This window comes from Ammospiza nelsoni, chromosome 2, assembly GCF_027579445.1.
Source record: "Ammospiza nelsoni isolate bAmmNel1 chromosome 2, bAmmNel1.pri, whole genome shotgun sequence".
NCBI lineage: Eukaryota > Metazoa > Chordata > Aves > Passeriformes > Passerellidae > Ammospiza > Ammospiza nelsoni.
This window is the reverse complement of record NC_080634.1, coordinates 54,941,193-54,961,990: the sequence shown is the minus strand read 5'-3', so window position 1 is coordinate 54,961,990 and position 20,798 is coordinate 54,941,193. Positions and strand designations below refer to the sequence as shown.

General features: G+C 42.5%; 1 protein-coding gene across 1 annotated transcript in view; it reads left to right on the top strand.

The window, feature by feature from the left end:
* The window catches only part of LHFPL6 (LHFPL tetraspan subfamily member 6), a 136,721-nt gene extending 119,433 nt beyond the window's left edge, over nucleotides 1-17,288 (top strand). Inside the window, exons 3-4 of the mRNA XM_059465829.1 lie at nucleotides 3,066-3,164; nucleotides 16,191-17,288. Coding sequence (XP_059321812.1) covers nucleotides 3,066-3,164; nucleotides 16,191-16,309 — 218 coding nt within the window. The 3' untranslated portion in view covers nucleotides 16,310-17,288. The remainder of the gene's footprint in view (nucleotides 1-3,065; nucleotides 3,165-16,190) is intronic.
* Nucleotides 17,289-20,798: the final 3,510 nt, after the last annotated feature.

The following is a 20,798-nucleotide window of genomic DNA, read 5'->3' as shown; positions in this document are numbered from 1 at the left end:
TTAATAGGAGGCACAGCTAATGGTGAGGCTCAGTGGTGGGTGCTGTGGGCTGGTTGTTAGACAGTGTTGGAATGCCTTTAAGGGCCAGCATCCATGTGTGAGCTCCTTTGGAGCAATTCAACATTACAGTATATTGCATTGCTAAGGAATTTTTGACTGAATCCCAGAATTTATTTTCAGTGAAACTGGGCTTTGAACTTACAGACATGGGTGTACAGAAATGGGAAAAGAGGGGGCTTAATAGGGAAGGAGATAAATCGCCAAGGTTTGTGATCACTGATCCACTGTAGCATCAGAGGCAGAAAGAGCAAACAGGTACTCATGTTTGGGAAAGGATGAGCTGTGTTTGGAGAGTGGCAGTGGGAAGTGCTGTGAGCAATACTCGTGGGAAAAAACCCAGACAACAACCTGTTGCTGCAACAAAACCTAAAGAGAGCTGAAAACAAACAGTCTGTGAATGCAGTGGGCACTAGACACTCTTGCCACCTGAGGAGAGTAATTGGCAAGGGCTGAGAAAGAGCCTGTTCTGGGTTTGGAGGAGCAGCATTGTTATGCTAATAATCCTTTCACTTGCCTGCAGTGCTGCTGTTGTGTGCTCCTGGAAGAGCTGGGCAGGAGGCTTTCCCAGGACCTGTTTGTGGGGAAGGGCTGGCTGCAGTTTAATCTGGTCCAAGGCCGGCGGGTGCAAGGCTGCCGTCCCTCCTACCCCCTGCATACACCTCCCTGCCCTTTGAGCATTTGCAAGGTCTCCCAGAGTGTCTGTTCAGGTGCACAGGTTGGGTGCAAACAGCCCAGCCGGGGCAGTTCACTTTGGGCAGAGCAGCTCCCAAGCTGTGGCTGCCTGGGCTGGCACTGGGCACCACGAGCAGGGCGGGATGGGGTCAGAACCACGGCAGCACTGGCTGGGGCTGCCACAGTGCACTGGTCTGTGAAGTGACTCTGGCATCCAGGCGCTCTTCTCCCTTCCCCGGCCATTGTCATAATCAGTGGTGATGTTCCTCCTTGCCCTGTGTGGTCCTGCCCCTTCCTAGCACACCACCCGTGCTGTCTGTGCTTCACAACACCTTTCTTGCTTTAACAGTTCAAGAGAGAATCAGCAGGGGCTTTTTTGAGAGCCTTAGGTTGTCTTTAACAAAAGTAGACCCAGTTTTGGCCTAAATTCTCTTGTCTGAGAAACATCCTTTCTGAGAATTTAATTAGAAGTGACTCTCATTTACATGGATTCTACCAGCTGCCCTTAGCTCTACAGCCCTAGGGAAAAGAAATGAAATGATACTGTGAAAGATATTAGTGAGGACATTAGAAGCAACCATACCCAGATCAGGCAGAGTTCTGAAAATACCTCGCATTCAAATGTCCTTAATTGCTTTTCTCCTGTCACAGCTGCTGTGTGAATGCTCTATCTGAGAGAGGGCTGCCTCAGGGATTTCTTTTTCATTATGTGATGTAGATATGGAGACAGGAGCAGGCAATGACTGCTCAACAAGGGAAGGAAGAAGTAGGCTTGAGCAGCAAGAAGAAAATTGAACTTCGTGGAGGAAGATCCAGGAAGCTAATATTGGGCTTAAACCAGGGGCAGGTGTGCTTGGAGGGGCAGCAGAGAAGCTGCTGAGCTACTTTGCTAACAGCCAAGATGCTAAAAGCATTAAACATCTTTTGAAGAAAGATAAGATACCACTTCTGGACTTCAGGGCCTTGCTCAGGTGTGTCTTTGAGCAAATCAAGAACATAATGAAATGATTTCCATATCTTACAGGAACATCAGCAATATGAGAAGCTTAGGAATCTTGAGAAGGAAAACAGTAGAAAGGAATGGCAAGTTCCAGGCCCTGAGCCATCATCCCTCTCAGGACTCCTGTTAGACAGGTGTGATGTCCGCAGTTACTGTCACAACACCCAGGGCTTTCCTGTCCTGGGACCACGGCCGCAGAAGTGCTTTGCCAGGGAACGCTGCTCCTTATCATCAGGAGAGGAGGAGCAAAATTATGTGAGGTTGAGAGGTATGGCCAAAGGCAGCAAGTGACAGCTGTAGGGCTTGAACCTTATGCTCTGCCTCGCAGGTAAAAGGAACCCCTGCAAACCTTGGGAGGGCTTGCTTGGCTTTACAGCCTGTGAAGTGTCAGGTGCTCCTAGCCCATTATCTACACCCTGATTTGTTTCCAATCTCATCAGTAATATCTGACGCAAAGGAGACAACATTTAAACGTTGTAGCATACATTGAAATGTTCTCTCTAGGCTGTCTGTGTAAAATGCTTTGCCAGCTGCGTTGGCCTTTTGGCAGCTGCTGCAGTGACAGCTGAGAATGTAATATGATAAAAATGCCACTTCTGCAAAACGGTCATGGTGCATGGGAGCATTGCTGATTCCCTGTGATGTCTTGTGAAGGGACAGGATTTGCCAAAACATGTCTGTTTGGAGCAGCACCAGGGCTGGAGAAAGCGAAGTGTCTTGTGAATGTTAAACCAAGTTAAACCAACATGATAACATGTAAACGACTCAAGACCTCAGTTTTTTCCACTGAATGAATCAGGAAAACTTTGTGGTCTGTGTACCTGTGGTATGCATTGATCAAGTGGTATGAAACCATTACTCCCTTGCTTTTGAAAGAGTGAAAAACAAAGAAAAATGGCAACAGATTAGCACAACTGACAGTTTTCCTGATGGAACCTAGGTGGACCCTGATTGATTGTTGTTTTAATTAATCAAAAGCAATCAGCTTGTAAATGGTGGCATTAATACACTTCTATTTAACCACATGTTGTGTATTCCAAATGCATTTTAAGCTATTCTGGAGAGTAGAAGAGAAATCTAAAAGCTTCAGAAGCTGAGCATGGCTTCTGATGCTGAACTACTCAGACTGGCTCCATCCCACAGACCACCTCTAAAACACTGCAGCAGAAGGCAGCACTCCAAATGCTTTTTGGCTATTTTTAGGAGAAGAAGAGACTTCATTTTCTCTGGGATTCCCTAATTGCAGTTTGACACTTTGATTCCCAAGTGGCAGCCCGTGTTTAAGCTAATGGCAATTCCTTGTATAAACTTTAATTTCCTTTTCTCTCCATAGGTTTGTTGATCGGCTCTGGTTGTGCCCTCTATCCTCTTGGCTGGGACAGTGAAGAAGTCAGACAAACCTGTGGAAACCTTTCCAACCAGTTTGAATTGGGTGAGTCATCACCAGAGCATCTCAGCCACTTTAGACTCTTCTATGTGTTGGCCACAAAAGCAAACTAGGATTTTAAAAGCACAGGCTTGGGGAAGCAACCTACCAGTGTGTGGTAGGCTAATCATACTGAATAATTCTGGAATGGTGCCAAGGCAGGGGATTTCAGATGGATCTCTGGAAATATTTTCCAAAAGAACATTATAAAAGAAAATGTATGTATTTATGTATGTATGTGTGCATATTTTAAGAAATAAATCAGATTTAATGGTCTTGCAATATGGGAGCTAACGCTCCTGGAGGTCTTGACAGGGTAGACAGAGGCATACTGTCACAGCTCACATCAAGGTAATTCTCCATGAGTGCAATTGGCTGTCTTTGAATTCTGGGATGTTTATGGCCTTCTAACACAAGCCTGAGGTGTATTTGTATGTGACTCACATACTTAGGAAGCTGGCAAATAACACTTGCACCCTATGTTGCCCTCTCCCAAACAAGCTACTTGTCTTACTGCTGCTGACTGCTCTGTGCCTGGAATGAGAGCCAGGGATGCAGCCACATGAGGCTCACACCTGTGCTTTCTCTGCAGGGCTCTAGAAAACAAGGGAACAGCAGCAACCTAAGGACTAAGCAATGTGGATGATCAGGATCTGATGTGTGAATGCACATCTGAGTCCTTGTTTAGTTGGAAGGATCAATACACTTGCTGACACCCTTCTCTCTAACTATTCCCTGATCCCGTGCCACTTGAGGAAGAGGGGGATCTGCAATTCTCCTGAAGGAATAGGAGGGACTGAGCACCTTGACTCCCCACAGACTTGAGAGCTTTTGCTCCTAAGCATACAGAGCTCCCCATTTCCAGCTCTTGAAAGCTAAACCTTAGATAAGGTTTACCTTTCCATAAGTGTGCATGCAGGACTTGTGCAGGGCCTGACAGTAATCCCAGTGCAAGGAATAGTAGATAAAAATGGTCTAATGGGTTAAAGGCAAACCTGCTGCACCATTTCTTGATTTTACACTCATGTTCCTGTCAGATTTCAGGATTAAGGGGATTTGTTTCCATCTCAAAGGTATTTCTTGTCAAGATGTGCAGTAGAATTGAGGTTGAAAGATTAAAAATTATTGCTTTGGGAGAGGTGCTCCAGGCCACTCCCCCTACAGAATTCCTGTGGTGTTTTGAGTGCATTTGATCTGGCTGGGGACCAGAAATTCTCATAACCAGTATTAGCACCCATCACTACAGTGCCACTGATGTCTTATCAGTGTCTATGGTGTTGCTCAGAGGGTGTTTAATGTACTCTAGAAGCTTTACCTTGTTATTCTGAACCCTAATTTCCTTCTGTGCTGTTGATATTAAATTTGCTCTTCAGCAAAGTATAAAAAGTTCCTGCAAATTTTTATTCACCTAGTAATAGAAGGATTTAGACACAGAGGAGAGAGAAAATAAGAACAGAAATATGTAGTTAACTAGCAGGGAAAAAAAATGTTCCAGAATTAGATTCCCAGCTCCATTGAAAGATGTGTCAAAGGATGTAGTAGAAAGACTGGGCAAACCTCTGTGGTAACTGTTGCAGGGAAGATTCAGGTTCATCCCTGCCCATGGCCAATCCTGTGTGGAAGCCTGAAGTAGTTCCTGGCCAGCCCATTGAGCAAGTGCACCCTTTGAAAGGCCAGCTAGCACTTCACTGGTGCATGCTGATTCCTGCTCTGCCATGCCAAGCTCTGCCTCTGGGGCTCTAGCTTGTGTCCCATGCTTGTTCCCAGGTGCAGAACAGTATTACCTTCCAGTTTTTTCTCTGCAGAGTCACAGAAGGTGGGTGTTGTGACAGTATGAGCTTCTTCAAAGCACTTGGGCAGTTACAAACTGTTACACTTAAACACTGTCATGTCCACAGTCAGAGCAGTCTCTCAGACCACCTTCACTGTCTCAGTCTTGACTCATGAGTCAGATATTTGCATAAATTGAGTCACTCTGCCTTAAAAGTCAGTGAAGAAACCAATGTGAAAAATGTCATCTGGCAGCTCTCCTTCCAGGTACACGTAAGGACCATGAAAAGTCTCTGTGTGTTTTGTGGGGCTGGAGCACACAGCCCCAGCGTGACACGTGCCTAGACTTGACAGCAGTGCTGGTCTCACTGATCTGCTGCAATCGTGTGTCAACACATTAATTAACAGATCATAATGAGAGCTGAAATTTGCTGCAGTGATTTCTGCTAGGCAGCCCTGCCACTAAAACATCTCCTGTCCACTTACATTGGCAGTTAACTTAAATGCTTGGCTATGATTTTTTCTTACTTAATGTCAGTGTCTGTTTGATAGTGTGTTATCAAAACCATCTGTAAAGAAGAGGTTCTGTCCGAGGGCCATTTATTAACCATGCTGCTGGTCTTCCATAAATACCTCTTGGTTGGTGATAACCCCAACCCTCTAGGTCTCTTCTGAATCATTAGGGACTGGCATACTCATTATAGCCTACAGGCCTAAAATGATGTTTCAAAGACTTAATCTTACTAAGTCTCAAGACAAATTTAAGTAATTATTGCTTTCATTTGAATATTTAATTTGATTAAGCTGCAATGATATGCTTTTTGTTCCTGAGCCTGTGAAATGGTTTGTCTGAAGAACCATGTGGCATTCAAAATCCACTCTCAGAAAATCTGAGCTGCTGTGAGCCCTGCACTGGTTTGCTAATGGTAGAAAGGGTGATGATGGGAGTGCTGGTCCTGCACCCCCTGCTGCTGTGGGTGCCAGAGAGGATAATTCAGCTCCTGGTTGCTCTCAAAGAAGATGTGTTCACAGGAATGCTGATCAGCAGACAGCATTCAGCCTTCTCTTCCAGGATGGCAAAACAAGTGCTGCAGCCTGGGCTACAGGGAACATGTGTGAGCAGTTGGGAGAGGGTCAAAATTCAACAGGTTTGACCAGAGAGTCAGCAAAGGAGGGGGTTCAGCACTGATGCTTGTTCTAGACTTAGAAAAAATCAGGGGGGGAAATGGTTGAGGTTGAAGGCAGAAAATAAAAGCCAGGAGCTGCAATCTGTATTATAGGAGGATGAAGAGGAACAAGAGGCAGGTACAGATGAGGGACTGCAAGAACTGTCTTGAGAAGCAGCTGAATTGTGCCCTGTGATATTTAATGTCAACCAGAAATATACTAGAATAAATAATTAAATGAAAACTTTTGCTTAACGAAAGCATGACAAACTCCTGCCCCCACAGCATGCTCATAACTAGAGAGAATAAATAAATAGCAATGCTAAGAACCCAGGAAAAAAAAAAGGCTAATCTTTAGTGGGTGTGCTAGATAAGAAATGCCATGTCTTCAGGCACTCTGAAAAGGCCTTAGACTAATAGGCACTCCAAATAGTGCTGAGATGGCCCATATTGTGAAGAGGGCACCCCTCCTTCCACCTCTGCCAAACCCACACATTTCTGTGTAGATTCCAAAGTAGTATTTAAAAAGGCTGCAGGAAAAATAACTTTTAATTAATGCCTTTAATTTAAGTGGATTTGAGTATTCTTTTCTCAAAAACCTGAGCTGACAGTGTAAAATACCCAGCAGTTTACTGCTCTCTTTAAAAACTGATATTTATTTGATTTTTATTAAGTGAACTATGTCCAAAGGATTCACTTAAACACTGATATATTTAATTGGGCTATTTTTTTTCAATCAAATAAAAGTGGTTGTATAGCTCCATCTCTGACAAAGAGGAGTTATTCTTCAAATGAAGATACCCTGCCAAGGACAACTCCATTTCTTGATTAAATTACATTCAATAGCTGAGCTGTTTTGCAAAGGGGGATGGGGAATAAGCTGCATAAGCAGACACCATAAAGACCTCCATAAAGAGGATGGTGTACCTGTAGAGGGGCTTGCTCACTGCTCTTCCCTAGAAGTATGGTTTTGCCATCATGAAAAGAAGCCCATTGATAGATTAGGCCTTTGACAAATGACCTCTTACAAATACTGTTGAGAGGTCAAGGCCATGATAGGTCTGTGCTGTGGTGCTCTGCTTGTAGTTCCCAGCTTCCCAGCAGTCAGCATGATCTCTATAAGGGTCCTGAAGCCCCACTCCCTTTTGCAGCATCCCATCTGGATCACAGATCACACAGGAGCAGATTTCTCACTGAAACACTAGATTATGAACAGGAGAAATCTTCTACCACTGTTTTAGGGTGTTAACTCCTAGAAATAGGGCAATACAAATAAACAGGGGCAAGAAAAAAAAGAGATGTTTATGTTTTAAAGCAGCACAGTTGCTTGCTCATTGACCGAGTCAAAGGCTGTACTCTAATTTGGCAACGGGCTAACAGTGCATGAGGTGGAGACTGGAGTAGGAACTGAGCAGTGCTCAGAGGGACTGCCTTTCACTGAGGATGCATCAAAACCACCCTGATCTCTTGTCACCATGCAAACTGTTACTGTTAGGTTGCATTATTCTGGATTTGCCTGTGGGCCCATTCAGGGCAGCAGTGATGTGGCACAGCAGGATGGAGCTGCTGACTGAAGGGTGTAAAAGTGAGTCAGATCTACGAAATCCCTGGGCCTGCAAAAGGAATTAGCCGGCAATTTCCCAAAAGTAACCGTCATTAGGGCATATCATATAGCACACATTCAATTTTGCTGAGCTGGAGGCACTAATACCATTTTATTTTCATTTCTAAATGTTATACACAAGAAAAACAGATGGAAAAGGAGTGTTTTATCAGGAAATTCATTAAAGTGAGGGACTCTGCATTAAGGTGAAAGTATGCACAAAAGTGAAGACTGCACTAGAGATTTGCAAAAGCTTCCACATTCTGCATATTTAAGCTGTGTGAAAAAAATCTTCTGAACTTGCATGACTGTTTTAAAGGGGCAATGTGAGTGTACATGTGTGAACACATTTGTATTGGTTTTGAAAGTCTAAAATCAACGTGAGACTGAATTTTTTTTCCATTGATTTCCCTGGGTGTGCATGTGGAAACTGTTTAGTTTTACGTGCTGATGTCTGTTGTGATGGGTGCAGAGGCAGCCAAGTTGCACAGGAGGTCCCAGAGAGGTTATGGCATGCTCAATTTAACTCACAAAATCGAGCCTCAGCTCAATCTGGTGAAGCAGCACTACAAGACCAATACTTAAGAGCCCAAACAGAAAAATGTTTATCTTGAGTAAGATTCACTTATTGAAACATAAATGATTCATGTCATCATAAGCCACCAGCTGCCACTTCCCAACCACCAGATGTATGAAGTGATGCTAGGTACTTATTAGCCAGGGAGAGTGAAGACATGAAATTTAAGATAAACTCCATTTTTAATGGAACTTTTTTTAACTACTTGGCAGATATTTTTTCTTTCTTTGACAAAATACAGTAGCTTTATCTCTTCCTTCATGGTCAGAGACATCCTTGACCTGGGGTCAGCTGCAGCAGCAACCAAAGCTGATAGCTCCAAACAGACAACTTCGCTTGCTGTCTGTGGACTGCTGTGAAAGGGCACACCTGGCCAAAGTCACTATCTAGAGAGAAGCTTAAAAGCCTGGCTCCCATCCTGAGCTAACCAAGCAGCTGGATTGGCCTCAGAAGCTCTCAGGAACTTCTCTCGTGATGGATATTTGTTTCAAAAATCATTATTATTAAGGTTCCATTTTGCTACTTTTAGAGGGATTGAAATATCTTAAAGAAAACCATTGCCTTGATAATTACTTTTGCTGTGGAAATGTTAGAGTAAATGATCTTTAAAGCACTTTCCAAGCAAACAGTGAAGCTACTAAAACAGCATAAAAAGAAAGCAGAAAGTAGTGTGGATGTAAAAAAGGCTTTGTATACTATTTAATTTGTCTTAGGTGGCATCATTTCAGCATCTGGCTGAGTGTTGACATCGAGTGCTAAAGTGTCAAGAAAAGGATTCAGAAGGGAGGACAATTTGTTAGTACCCTATTAAAAGCAAAACATTCAAAGGTGTTTTTCTATAAGCAGTCTATCTGAAAAAGGCATTTTTCTTGTTTGCAGATTGTCTGCAAACAGCACGGGGATTTCACACATTCATTTTTTGACTGGGGCTGAGCACAACCTTTACAAGCATACTTGAGCTGCAGCTGCTGAGTTCTTAGATAAATGACTGAGTAAACTACGTGCTAGTAAAGGAAGTATTCCATCAAGAAACATTTCCTCTTTAGTGCTACCCAAACAACTTCCATTCTTAAATCTTTGTAAGCTTTTGGTGACTTTATCAAGGTCCACATATATTCTGTCTAACGTAAGGAGAAACTACTTACAAGAGCACAAAGTGGCAAGTCAAGGGGGAATCGCTTCAAACTGAAACAGTAGGTTTAGATATTAGGAAGAAATTCTTTACTGTGAGAGTGGTGAGGAGGAACAGGTTGCTCAGAGAAGCTGTGGATGCCCCATCCCTGGCCGTGTTCAAGGCCAGGCTGGATGATCTGAGCACCCTGCTCTAGTGGAAGTTGTCCCTGCCCACGACAAAGGGTGTGGAACTAGGTGATCTTTAAGGTCCCTTGCGCGAGGGCGTACGTGCCCCTAAGTCCGGCTAGCTGGGAAGGAGACGGCCGACACCCTCACCGCATCTGAGGCCAGCCCCCCTTGGCGTCGTGGCCTTGGGCTGGGCTGGATCGCGGACTTGGATTACTTGCGCTGGATGAGACGAATAAGGGAGCGACCACTCACTGGGGGTTAACGTCGGTTTATTGAAGGGCGCTGGCAACAGCAGTAGCAACCAACAGTTGGAAAAGACCCCAGCAAATAGCCCCGAACTGGGGGAGAGGCAAGGTTTTAAAGGGAAGGGGTGGAGAAGGGAGGGAAGCCCAGCTAACCAATGGGGGAACATAAAGGGAGGTACTTAACACAACTGACACATGAACATATCCAATAAACACAAGGTTAAGGAGGAGCCTCGGGACACCAGCCAACCACAACCCCCAGAGAGAAGAAAGTTCTCGAAAGCTAGGAGGGGTGGGGGGTGATTGACTGGGTCCAGGGAGGAGGAAAAACTTACTTATAAGGCAGAATATGGGAGGGGAAGTTACATAACTTAAGTGATTGACAACTGAGGGAGAAGGGGTAACCATAGCAACATAACTGTAAGAGGAGTGTGGCGGGAAAACTGGAGGGGGAAGAACCATTTTACAAAGAACAGGGGGGAAACAATACATAAAATATGGGAGCAAAACAAGAAATTTGAAAACACACTGCAACAGTCCCTTCCAGCCCTGTCCACTCTATCATTCCATGATAAGGCACATACCTTTGTTGCCAGAATTAGACATGGTCATGCAAGAACCTTCTGCAGTCAGTAGACATTAGCAGCAGCATCCAGAGAGGGACTCAGACCACCTGGAGCAACTACTTGGTACTCTTTATTATTCAAAAAGTGCAACTGAACTGGTTGTTTGGAATCCCTTCCCAGTTAAAAGGAAGAAAAATAGGAGCTACCAGAGCAGGGTTCATCTGCTGTACTTTACATGTTTACTTTAAGAGGAAATACAACACAAGTGACTTTTTTTCTTCCTACTCTCTGAAGTGAGTCTGGGGTACTAGTCCAGTGTGAATCTTGGCATTGTGTGTGTTCAGAGAGGGGGGAAATGGATTTCACTTCTGCACTAGGTGAGCTTTCTGCTGACTTCTTGCAGGTGGCTGGGAAAGCTCCTCTTAGCAGCACATAAGCTGTTTGCTCCTGGGAATTTGAGATTTGTAACTGACACTGGGTATAGGTTTCTCCATCATTGCTCCATGAAATGCACACCTACAGCACATTCGAGGTTTGATTAAACAAAATTATGTGATCTTATAAAGAAAGGAGGATTTGATCATTTATATGTGTCTACATACAGCAAAACTAAAAAATTTCAATTTGGCTTTTTTTCCTCACTTTTTACCCTTCAGAACTTTATGAAATTTTATGCATTTAGTTAAAGACTAATTCTAAGTAACCAAAATAAAAATATACATGCATTTAAAAATCATATTTTTTTAAAAAGATAAATCCATTGAGAAACTCATATCTGCAACAGAAAAAGTAACCAGCTCCACTGCATTCATTATTTTGTATCAGGCTGTTTGCTGGGCTGCAGTTTTGCCTTATATAGTGTTCTTTCTTTGTTTCACATAACTACTTTAATTCTTTCTGGAGGCATTCCAAGTTTCAACTTCTTTTCCTGCTTTTGCAGCTGATTTCACATGACAGTTTTTCATTGTTACTGTGTCAAGAAAAAGATCTTCAGCTATTTATCTTGGCTTTGTTTCAAAATAGGTTTAACTTCTTATTAATTAGCTGATTATCTTTTACATTCATTTATGTCTTTCAAATTTCCAAATCCCAGTATGTCCCTTAGCATCACACTTTTTTCTTTTTTTTTTTTTTTTTTCTGACTACTTTTCCAACACTCTGATTGGTGATGTGAATTCACATTCTCTATAGTACTGTACTCTCTTGTGAATCTGTTAATTAGAATTCCTGCACAACTTCTTGGAAGTAAGAATTGTAGGTTTTATTTTTGAAGGTATATAATTCGTTCTCTACAGTCTGGCTAATTCTGAAACCTTTTCTCCTTCAACTTGGAAAATAGGCTGTACTTAAGGTTAATTGATTAGAATTTGCCAAGTACTCCAGACTGCAAGTCCAGGATAGTCTTAAAATTAACAGCAAAAAAGGTACAAATATTTAAGATACTAAGTCTTGCAATTAACAGGTTTGCATCCAAGACACTTTCATATTCAGGATATTTTTTCATAAGTGGCAATTATTGGTTATTTTAGATTAAACCATATGTTATTTCCAAGACCTTGATAACTATATGTGATAATTATTTATAAGACATCATGAATAGAAATCCTGGTAAAATTACATTTTGGCAACTGGATCCTGGCACAGCTCCATGGTAGATCAAGTATCTACGTATTTTCTGTTGCCAAATTTTACTTACTCCCAAATTTTTCTTAGTCTTTATTTGCCTATATATTCAAGAGGAGGGGGGAAGCAAGGGGATGCATATCCTGGCCTCAAGGATCACATTTAGAAATCAGGAAAAGACATGGAAGTGCTTTTTAGTAAGCCCATTCATCACTGCAAAAGTACCTTTCCATATTTACTGATATCTTTTGGTTTAGTAAATACTGTCTTATGGTCCATGGGACTGTTTTCTGTAAATCTCCTTTTGATAGTGTCCTTGCTCTCCATAATTTTTGTCCTCTGTCCTCAGGGAACATGATTTTTCTCAATCCTCTTAAGAAAGAGTGGAATGTTTCCAGTCTTTAATTTCTTTATTTGCTTGAAAAATGGCCATCCATGCCTATAGCTGCAAGCTCCATTATTCTGTTATTTCAGTGCTCATCCTGACACTTTCTTGCTGCCAATCCCAGTAAAACAAAGGTGAAAACAAAGTTCTTAATGGCTGGCTACAAACTTGTCTGAGCCAACTTGGACAGTCCTGCTTCACTGAACAACTAAGAGCTCAAATTATTTATGCTCTCTTAAAAAAAAAAATTAAAAAATCTAGAATTAACAAAGTGCTGAAGTGCTGAAGCCACAGCTTCTCCCTCAATAGTGACCTGTCAGGTGTAGACTGATTTGTTTAAAGCAACACCAGTTCTCTGCAGAAAAGCAAGCTGCTGTGATACTTGTCATCTCTATCAACTAGAAAAGCACTTCAGCTGCTGGGAATTTACTTTGGCACAATCTTAGGAGCAAGAACATGTGCGTATTGATGCTCGCACCTCCACACCCTCAATGGATGTAGACTCCTCTACCTATGTGTATCTATATCTATATATCTATATCTATATCTATATCAATATATCAATATATCAATATATCAATATATCAATATATCAATATATCAATATATCTATATATCTATATATCTATATATCTATATATCTATATATCTATATATCTATATGTGTATTCCAATACATCTTTCAGGGAAACAACAGAGCTTTTGTGCCTTTCTGTGTGTGTGAAAATTGACATGCTTTCAACAACTGTTTTAAATCTATCAAGTATTTAGGTAGTGTTGCTTCTCATTTTAGAACTTTGACATTAAAAAAAAAGGGAAATTGCAGTACTGGATTTCTAATCTTTTATATGACAGGCTTCATGAATGCAAACTGCTCCATTTGATGGTTGAATTTAAGCCCCAGTTCTGCAAATCTCTTCAACATTTGCTTACCACTGAAACACAACTAGTCCTGCTGGTGTCAGTGCAGTAATAGCTTCTCAACTCTGCTTTTTATAAAGCTTTCTGTTACTTTTAAAATGAGTGTTTTATATCTATGTGAAGCAGAAGTAATTTTACAAAAACTGCAACCCAATTATGGATAACCAACAATCTTTCTTTAGGATGCAGTAGACTAAAATAGGCCATACATGTGGTAAAATGAGAACACCAAAGCAGAAACAATAACTCTACAATGTTTTCCTCCTTGTGTAATATAGTGATAAAATGCCTGTCATTCTTTCATTTTGACACATGGCTATGCAATGTAGGCATTCATTGCAATGGGTACCTTTGAGATGGATTATCTCTGGTCCTTTATCTATCCTTAACTATACTTGCAATGAAAAGTATGGGTAAGTCCTATACCCTCAGACACCTGCCCTGCTGCAGGCTCCTTTTCAGCACAGCAGTTTGAAATTCTGTTCTGCTCAGCATCATCTGAGTACAGATCAAGCTATTCTTTCCAAGGCTTCCCATTGCTCTTGACATGGGCTGGAAATAATGGCCAGGTTTATTGCTGTGTTATTATTGCTCTAAGGTCAAGCTCCCAGCTCTTTCATCCATTCTCCTGCTCTCTCCCGTTCTTTCATTTGCTCATGTTGACCCAACTCACACTTGTGAACTGCATTGCATTTGTTAGATCAAGAGGCTGCCTGCCTGCCGTGCCTCAGAGCATTAAGTAGGGCAGTGGTCCTTTGGGTCCTTTCCCTGGGGAATGGATCATGGGCTGGAGAAATAAATGTTATTCTCTTCAGCCAAGAGTGAATGTGTGTGTTGTATCTGTTGAACACATCTCTGGCACTGATTCAACAGTTCTTTCTTCTTAATATGTACACACATGCTCTCTCCCACTGCTGAGGCACAAAAGTTGAAATCACACCGTATAAAAAGGTCAAATTTACTTCATTCTGTCCTGCTTAGGTTACAGCTTCGGGCAGTGCCACCAGATGAATCTTCAAGCTCTTTTTGAACTAGTATTTTGACATTTTCTCTACCTGGAAACATCATGAGGAGAAAAATTTACTTTCTCAAGCTGCAACTACAATTCTCTAGTTTTTGGAATATTTCACAGTTTAAAAAGACCTATCAGATGAAGTCCATCTCATCACAAGAAATGCTGTAGCATACCCTACTCTGGTATAAACATAATAATTTTCAAAGTGATCCAGTGAGTTTAAATTTCTGGTGTAGGCTTAATTCTGTTTTTGAAATTCCCAGCAGAAGCTCAGGACAGGGTGTGTACACAGCCAAAGCAATAGGTGGCCCAGAGACAGGTCTCTCCACAGACTGCTGAGTGACTGGGCAAGTGTCAGCGTCAGGGACAGGCACTTGACAGCTCTCCAGGGTGTCTGGTGGCCTTCTCTTCAGGAAGTCAGATCTCTGTGCAGTCTTCTGTAGGGAAGGCAAGAATGGTGCTGTCTACAGAGCACAACTAGATGACAAAACAAATAAATTTCTCTGTCTGCTCCAGCACATTAAGGAGAGAGGCTAGTGAGCTCAAGCCAAGGCCACAAGTCCTCAAGTCCTCTTGGTCACATCAGGATCTTTGTTTCACTGGACATTTTAAAAATAAAAATTTGTGAGGGTTATGAAGAATAAAAAATGAAACAAGTATTATGCTTCCTGCTGAGGTGTCAGCCTGAGATCTTCAAAGTGACCAGGAGCATAAGTGTTGCCTCCCACTAATATCTCCTTACAAAGCCTGCCAGACAATATCCTGCAGACAGTGGTGGTGCTGTCTGCCTTGAGGCATGCGAATGCCTTGGACATATTAAGATGAGCAGACATTTTGTGTTTCTTGTGCCTGAGGCAGGATTAGCTGAGTTGATAATTGCCTGAACCTCAAGCCTGGCCCTCAGGGATGCCATTGGGATAGAATACCAGCATGACACCTATTTCTAGATAGAAACTCTGTTAATACCTTCTGTTCTCTGAAGGGAAGGATGGTTTCTGCTGCTTTTGGGAAGGCTGGGAAAGAAGTGTTACATTGCTGCTTGTGTCTTACTGAGAGCACTCACTGCTCAAAGCAGGGTGATGTCACCCAAGGTGTCAACAACACAGAAAGAACCACAGTGCTAACAAGTCCCAAGCACTCAAAAAAGACAAAGATGATGCAGCCCAAGTGAAAATGGATTTTGAGATGGATTTAAATCCTGAGGAGTAGCAACAGCCATCTCCTTGCTTTTGGAGATCTCTAAAGAGGCTTCCTCCGTGCTGCAGCTGCTGTTTTCCTGATCTCCTCCCCTACTGCAGGCACAGTGCCTCAAAGAGAAGTAATCACTTTATGGTCCACTATGGGATTCCCCAGCACCATTTACTGTTGATGAGTTTGACTGTATAAAGATGCTCAGGCCGTTAAATGGATTGAAAGCCATATTGTGACCCTCATTAGACAGAAGATCAGTGAATTTTTCAGTAATGGGTTGTGACCTCAGGTGGGGGTAGGGAAATTTGTCTATTTTTTTATTTCTGGGCTTTGTGCTTCCATTCCCACAGCAGCCCCCATACAGGTGTTCCCCTGATGCTGCTCTCCTTTGGGGATGGTCAGGGTTGATGCCTGTGTGAGGCGATGTGACCAGGTCCCCCATGCCCTGGGTTAGGATCTCCCAGCAGTTCTCAGCTGCATCCGGCTTCCAATTCCCGCACTGCAGTGGCAAAGCCTGATTACACCCCGCGTTCCCTGTTGGAGATGGGCACACAAGTGGGCTGAAGTCTCAGAAAAGTGTTTTTCTGGGCGGGCAGAAGGGGAGGGTGGTGGTGGCAGCGCTTTCCCCCCATCTAACGCTGACCCTTGTCCCTGTGTTTGCCTTGCAGGGACCTGCCACATCGGCTGGGCCTACTACTGCACGGGCGGGGGCGCGGCGGCCGCCATGCTGGTGTGCACCTGGCTCGCCTGCTTCTCGGGCAAGAAGCAGAAGCAATACCCCTACTGAACCGGCCCCGGGCAGGGGCCCTGCCGGGCTCGCCCAGGTCTGCTGGACAACAGCGACGGACAAGGAATTTTCAAGTGCTTTCTCTTGGGAGCAGGACGCGGGCGGCCCCAGGTTGGTGGGGAGGTGCAAAGCCACCCGACTGGGCTGGGCAGGGCAGGGACCGGCTCTCTCACCCGAGCCTGCTCAGGGTCTGCTCCACAAAAATATAAGCAAGGAAAAATCTGCTTTGGCAAACGGTGAAATTCTGCATGCACCAATTACTGGACAGGCTGGTGAGGGGTGGCAGCGCCCGTGTGCTGGGGTTGCGCCTGGCAGCCCCTCAGCGCAGCGCTCCCAAAGCACACACGCACGCACACACAGATGTTGACCATGGCACAAAATAGGTAGAGGGGGAAACTCTTTTTTGGTGTGATTCTTCTTTCTTTTCCTTTTGTTTTCTCTCTTTTTTTTTTTTTTTTTTTTTTTTTTACTTCTCGCTGGTGGTTTAAGACTTGGTGTTGCAACAGTTTTTAATCTATACATTAAACTTAATAAAAGGACCAATAAGCCACTTTATCGGTATTTTGTATAATCTCTACACATTTTTCTTCCCCAAACATTTATCCACTGCTTATTCAGCCCTATATAACTTTTATTAAGACTCTGTGTTTTCAGCATTATTACCAAATGCAACATAATTACTTGGCATATGTACCCTTACTATAGTACTTTTTATGAAATGCAGTAAATGGACATTTTCATGTCCATTGGAAATTCCACTCGTGGTACTTTAGAGCTCTGTTGGTTATGTACAACTAACAGCAAACTTCTTCCAGACATAGATTTCTGTTGCTGTTATGTTTAGCTCATTGATGTTGTATTGTGCTGTACCATGTTTATTATTTCAATATTCATTTTTGTAAAATGTATATATAATATGTGCTATTTTATGTTTGTATTTGAAAAAAATCTCTGTAAATAAATTTTTCCTTGATCAATACTTGCAATGTATGGTTGTGCCAGTAGATGAAACAGTTCCTATCCCAACTCTCCACTGGAAAACTCAGAAATACTCAGGACTTTTATAACCATGCTGTATCCTTTTACCCCATAAAACACAGACACATTTCGCGTTCAGTTACACTGCCTGAGGATAGAATTCTACTGCCACTGGAGACATTCTGGCATATTCCACATTTTTTTCTGCTCCTGTCAGGTGTTCTGAAGGATTTCAGCAAGACTTTCCCCATTGTGTCTTGGCTGCTGCAGACTCAGAATTTCACACAAAACTGTATATCCCAATTCAGCCAACTGAAATAAGCCTTTTCTTCCTTAATACCAGTAGCTCTGATCAAATACCTACCAGGCAGCATTCTCTGCACAGGACATTGGCACTGTACCTAAAAAACATCTTTTATTTTCTTTATTTAAAGCAATGTGAACTTAATTTATAAGTTCATAACCAATTTATTTAATCATAACTAAAATAATGTTATTCCTTTTCAAATTTGTTTTTCTGATCCCGTTTCCCCAGTATTATATTTCTGTTGAGTATATTTAGGTTACCATCTAGGTTTCAGCTGCAGTTCTGGTGGTTAATAACACAGCTGAACAAATCTGGCATCATGTCAGTGCTTTGTACATTGCACTGGGCAGATTTTCAGAGGAATGTGGAAATAGCAATGTCAGCTTACAGTGATCAATCCTGATATCACTCAATGGAATTTTATTGAGTTTTATTATAAGCTAAGCACTATTTATTTGCTTTATGGTGCTGCGCAGTGAAAACAAAATTGTACCTTAACACTCCCAGATTAGCCCATAATAGCCCCATCTCATCTGATTGCGCTTCTGCTGAGGAGCACACCAGCCATGCTCTGGGGGTTTGGCTCCCTGCATGCTCTTCCCACAGCACCAGCAGAAGCAGGAGCTCTTCCCTCCAGATTCCAGGTTTTAAGGCTCATCCCTTCTTATGAGCCCTCAGGACCATACCCAACCCTCCTGCAGGAGGTCAGCAGCACCCCATATATCTTCACAGTAGGTATCAAATGTACTTGTTAGAGTTGTGGATCGATGCTTTATTAAAATTGAAGGAGATATAAACACAATTTTGACTGTGGCTCCCCTGACTGCAGTCAGATCTTTGGCAGGTGTATCTCAATCAAAAAATTCTGCCTTTGTACACTGTGTTACTGTGGAAACATGCCTTTCCTTCCACTGAAAATGTGCTTGGCTATAAAAAGTTTCTGTGACCTGGCTATAAATATGTGTGTTACTATTCCACATTTGACTCTTGCAAGGTTATATCCTGGACTGTGCATTGTGAAGAGCACTTTGACTTTTTTTAGATTCTTCCTATGCTTGGGTTCAGGCTTGATTTATCATGACAAACTGGAACTATGCAGTTACTTCATGAAGAAAATTAGGATTTTGTTGCCATGCAATACCATTATAGCATGACTGAATTTGTATACAGTCTCCTTTTTGAAATTTGGGCTTGAATAAAATGTCAATTTTTAATAATCAAGCCAATGACATATGCTGCACCTGCTTTGAAGCTGTTTATCATATAGCCTTCAGCTGCTGTATATGAATAAAGCAATCACAGCCTAATTAGGTTTGTCCATATTTGTGCATTTTGGTTCTGATATCCATTTTGCACTAGAATATAAATACCATTTTTTATCATGGTTATCAAGCCTCACAGCTACAAACTCTAATAACTGAACTGGCAAAAGATTGTTTTCGATTTCTCAGTCTGGAGTGTCAATGAAATATTTACAGTATTTACCATGTTTAATTTTCCATTTATTTGTTCTTGAAGATGAAGAGCTTGGCCTTGCATTTGTCTAAACAAAAGAGATAAGCTTGCACACAGTCCTAGGACACTGAATTTTCCCCCTGCCATTGCTGGCAATTGTATTCCATAATCCTGTTCGTAAATTTATCAAGCTGTATTTTAGAACTGTTTAAGCAGTTTTCCCCCAACAAGCACATTTCAAAATTTATTTCAAAATCTCATTCTTTGGGTGATTATACACTTCCTGTGTCCCAGACCACTCAGAGCTGTTAGTCCACTTCCAAAAAATACTCTGGGAGCTGCAAGTTTCCTCTGCCACTCCCTACTAACACAGGAGCTATATATATGTAGAAAAAAAGTCCTGTAATTGCAGACTACTGTTCATTATCAGAAGCTGTTTTAGGACAACAGGATAATTCAAGGTAGGAAACAACCACAGAACATCTGTGGTCTAACCTCCTACCCAAGGCAGGGTCAGTCATATGTTGCCTAGGAGTTTATCTCACCCAATTTTGAAAACCTCATAGGATGGAGATCATCTCTGAGCAGCCTGTGCCACAGCCTGACTGTCCCAAGAGGGAATGACTTTTCCTTATAATTGATCACTTTTTTCAATTAATGAAGACTGTCCCCCATCCTCCCACTGAGAATAATTGAGAAGAGCTCACCTCCATCTCCTGCCACCCCCCTGTGGGTGCTGGGTGGCTCCTCTTGTGTTACTGTGTGCCCCCACAGCCATCCTTTCACCAGGCTCAGTAAGTCCTGGCCTACATCACTGCAGGGCCCTTTTCCTTCACCTGTGCAAGACTTGGCATTTCTCCTGGTTGAATTTCATAAGATTCCTGTTGTGCCATTCCTGCAGAGTGTCTCAGCCCTATGGCTGGCAGCCCTACATCTCAGTATATTGCCAGATCCCCCCAGCTTGGTGTCATCTGAAAACTTGGTGAGAACACACTCTTTCACTGGTAAAGCCATTGGACAGGAGAAGTTCCAGAATAGAAATGTAGATACCCCACTCACTGCAGGCATCCAGGTCCAAACAGGGAACATGACCCTCTGAGCCTCATCATCTAATCAGGCTTTACCTTTCCCATCATATTAGCCCAAATTTGGTGCAAAAAACCTGTAAGCCTGTGTCAAAAGCCTTGTTAGAATCCCTGCAAACATCCACTGCTCTTCCCTCGGTCACAAATCCAGTCAATACACCACAGTGAGTCAGAGGGGCTTGTTTGGAATAAATATAATCTGTCTGGAAAGGCACTTCATACATAAGCTGTAGTGCGGCAAGAGAAGGTGGAAGAACTTGATGCAACTTTATGTTCATTAGTTAAGTCTTTGGGAATGACTGTGGGAGCACATTCCCCCACCCAAATCCCAGAGAGCTGGGGACTTTCCCTATGCATCTTAATGTGCACTGCCAGACTCCAGACTCCAGTCCTGAGCACTAACACAGCATTTCCTGAGAGGAAAAATGCAAATTGTGTCGTTCAAGCATTAAGTCAGTCATGTCTGCATAAATATGAGGCATGTGAAGGCCTGTCTGGAGTTTTAGAGAGCATTAAGCTATTCCTATCAAAAAAGTAATTGCTTTTCAAGACAACAATATTAACAAACAAATTTTTACTATATGCCATAGAGTTAGCTCTCTCCCCAAAACACAAATATATGTCTATGACAAAAATCCCCAGCCCTTAAAAATGTTTTGAAATT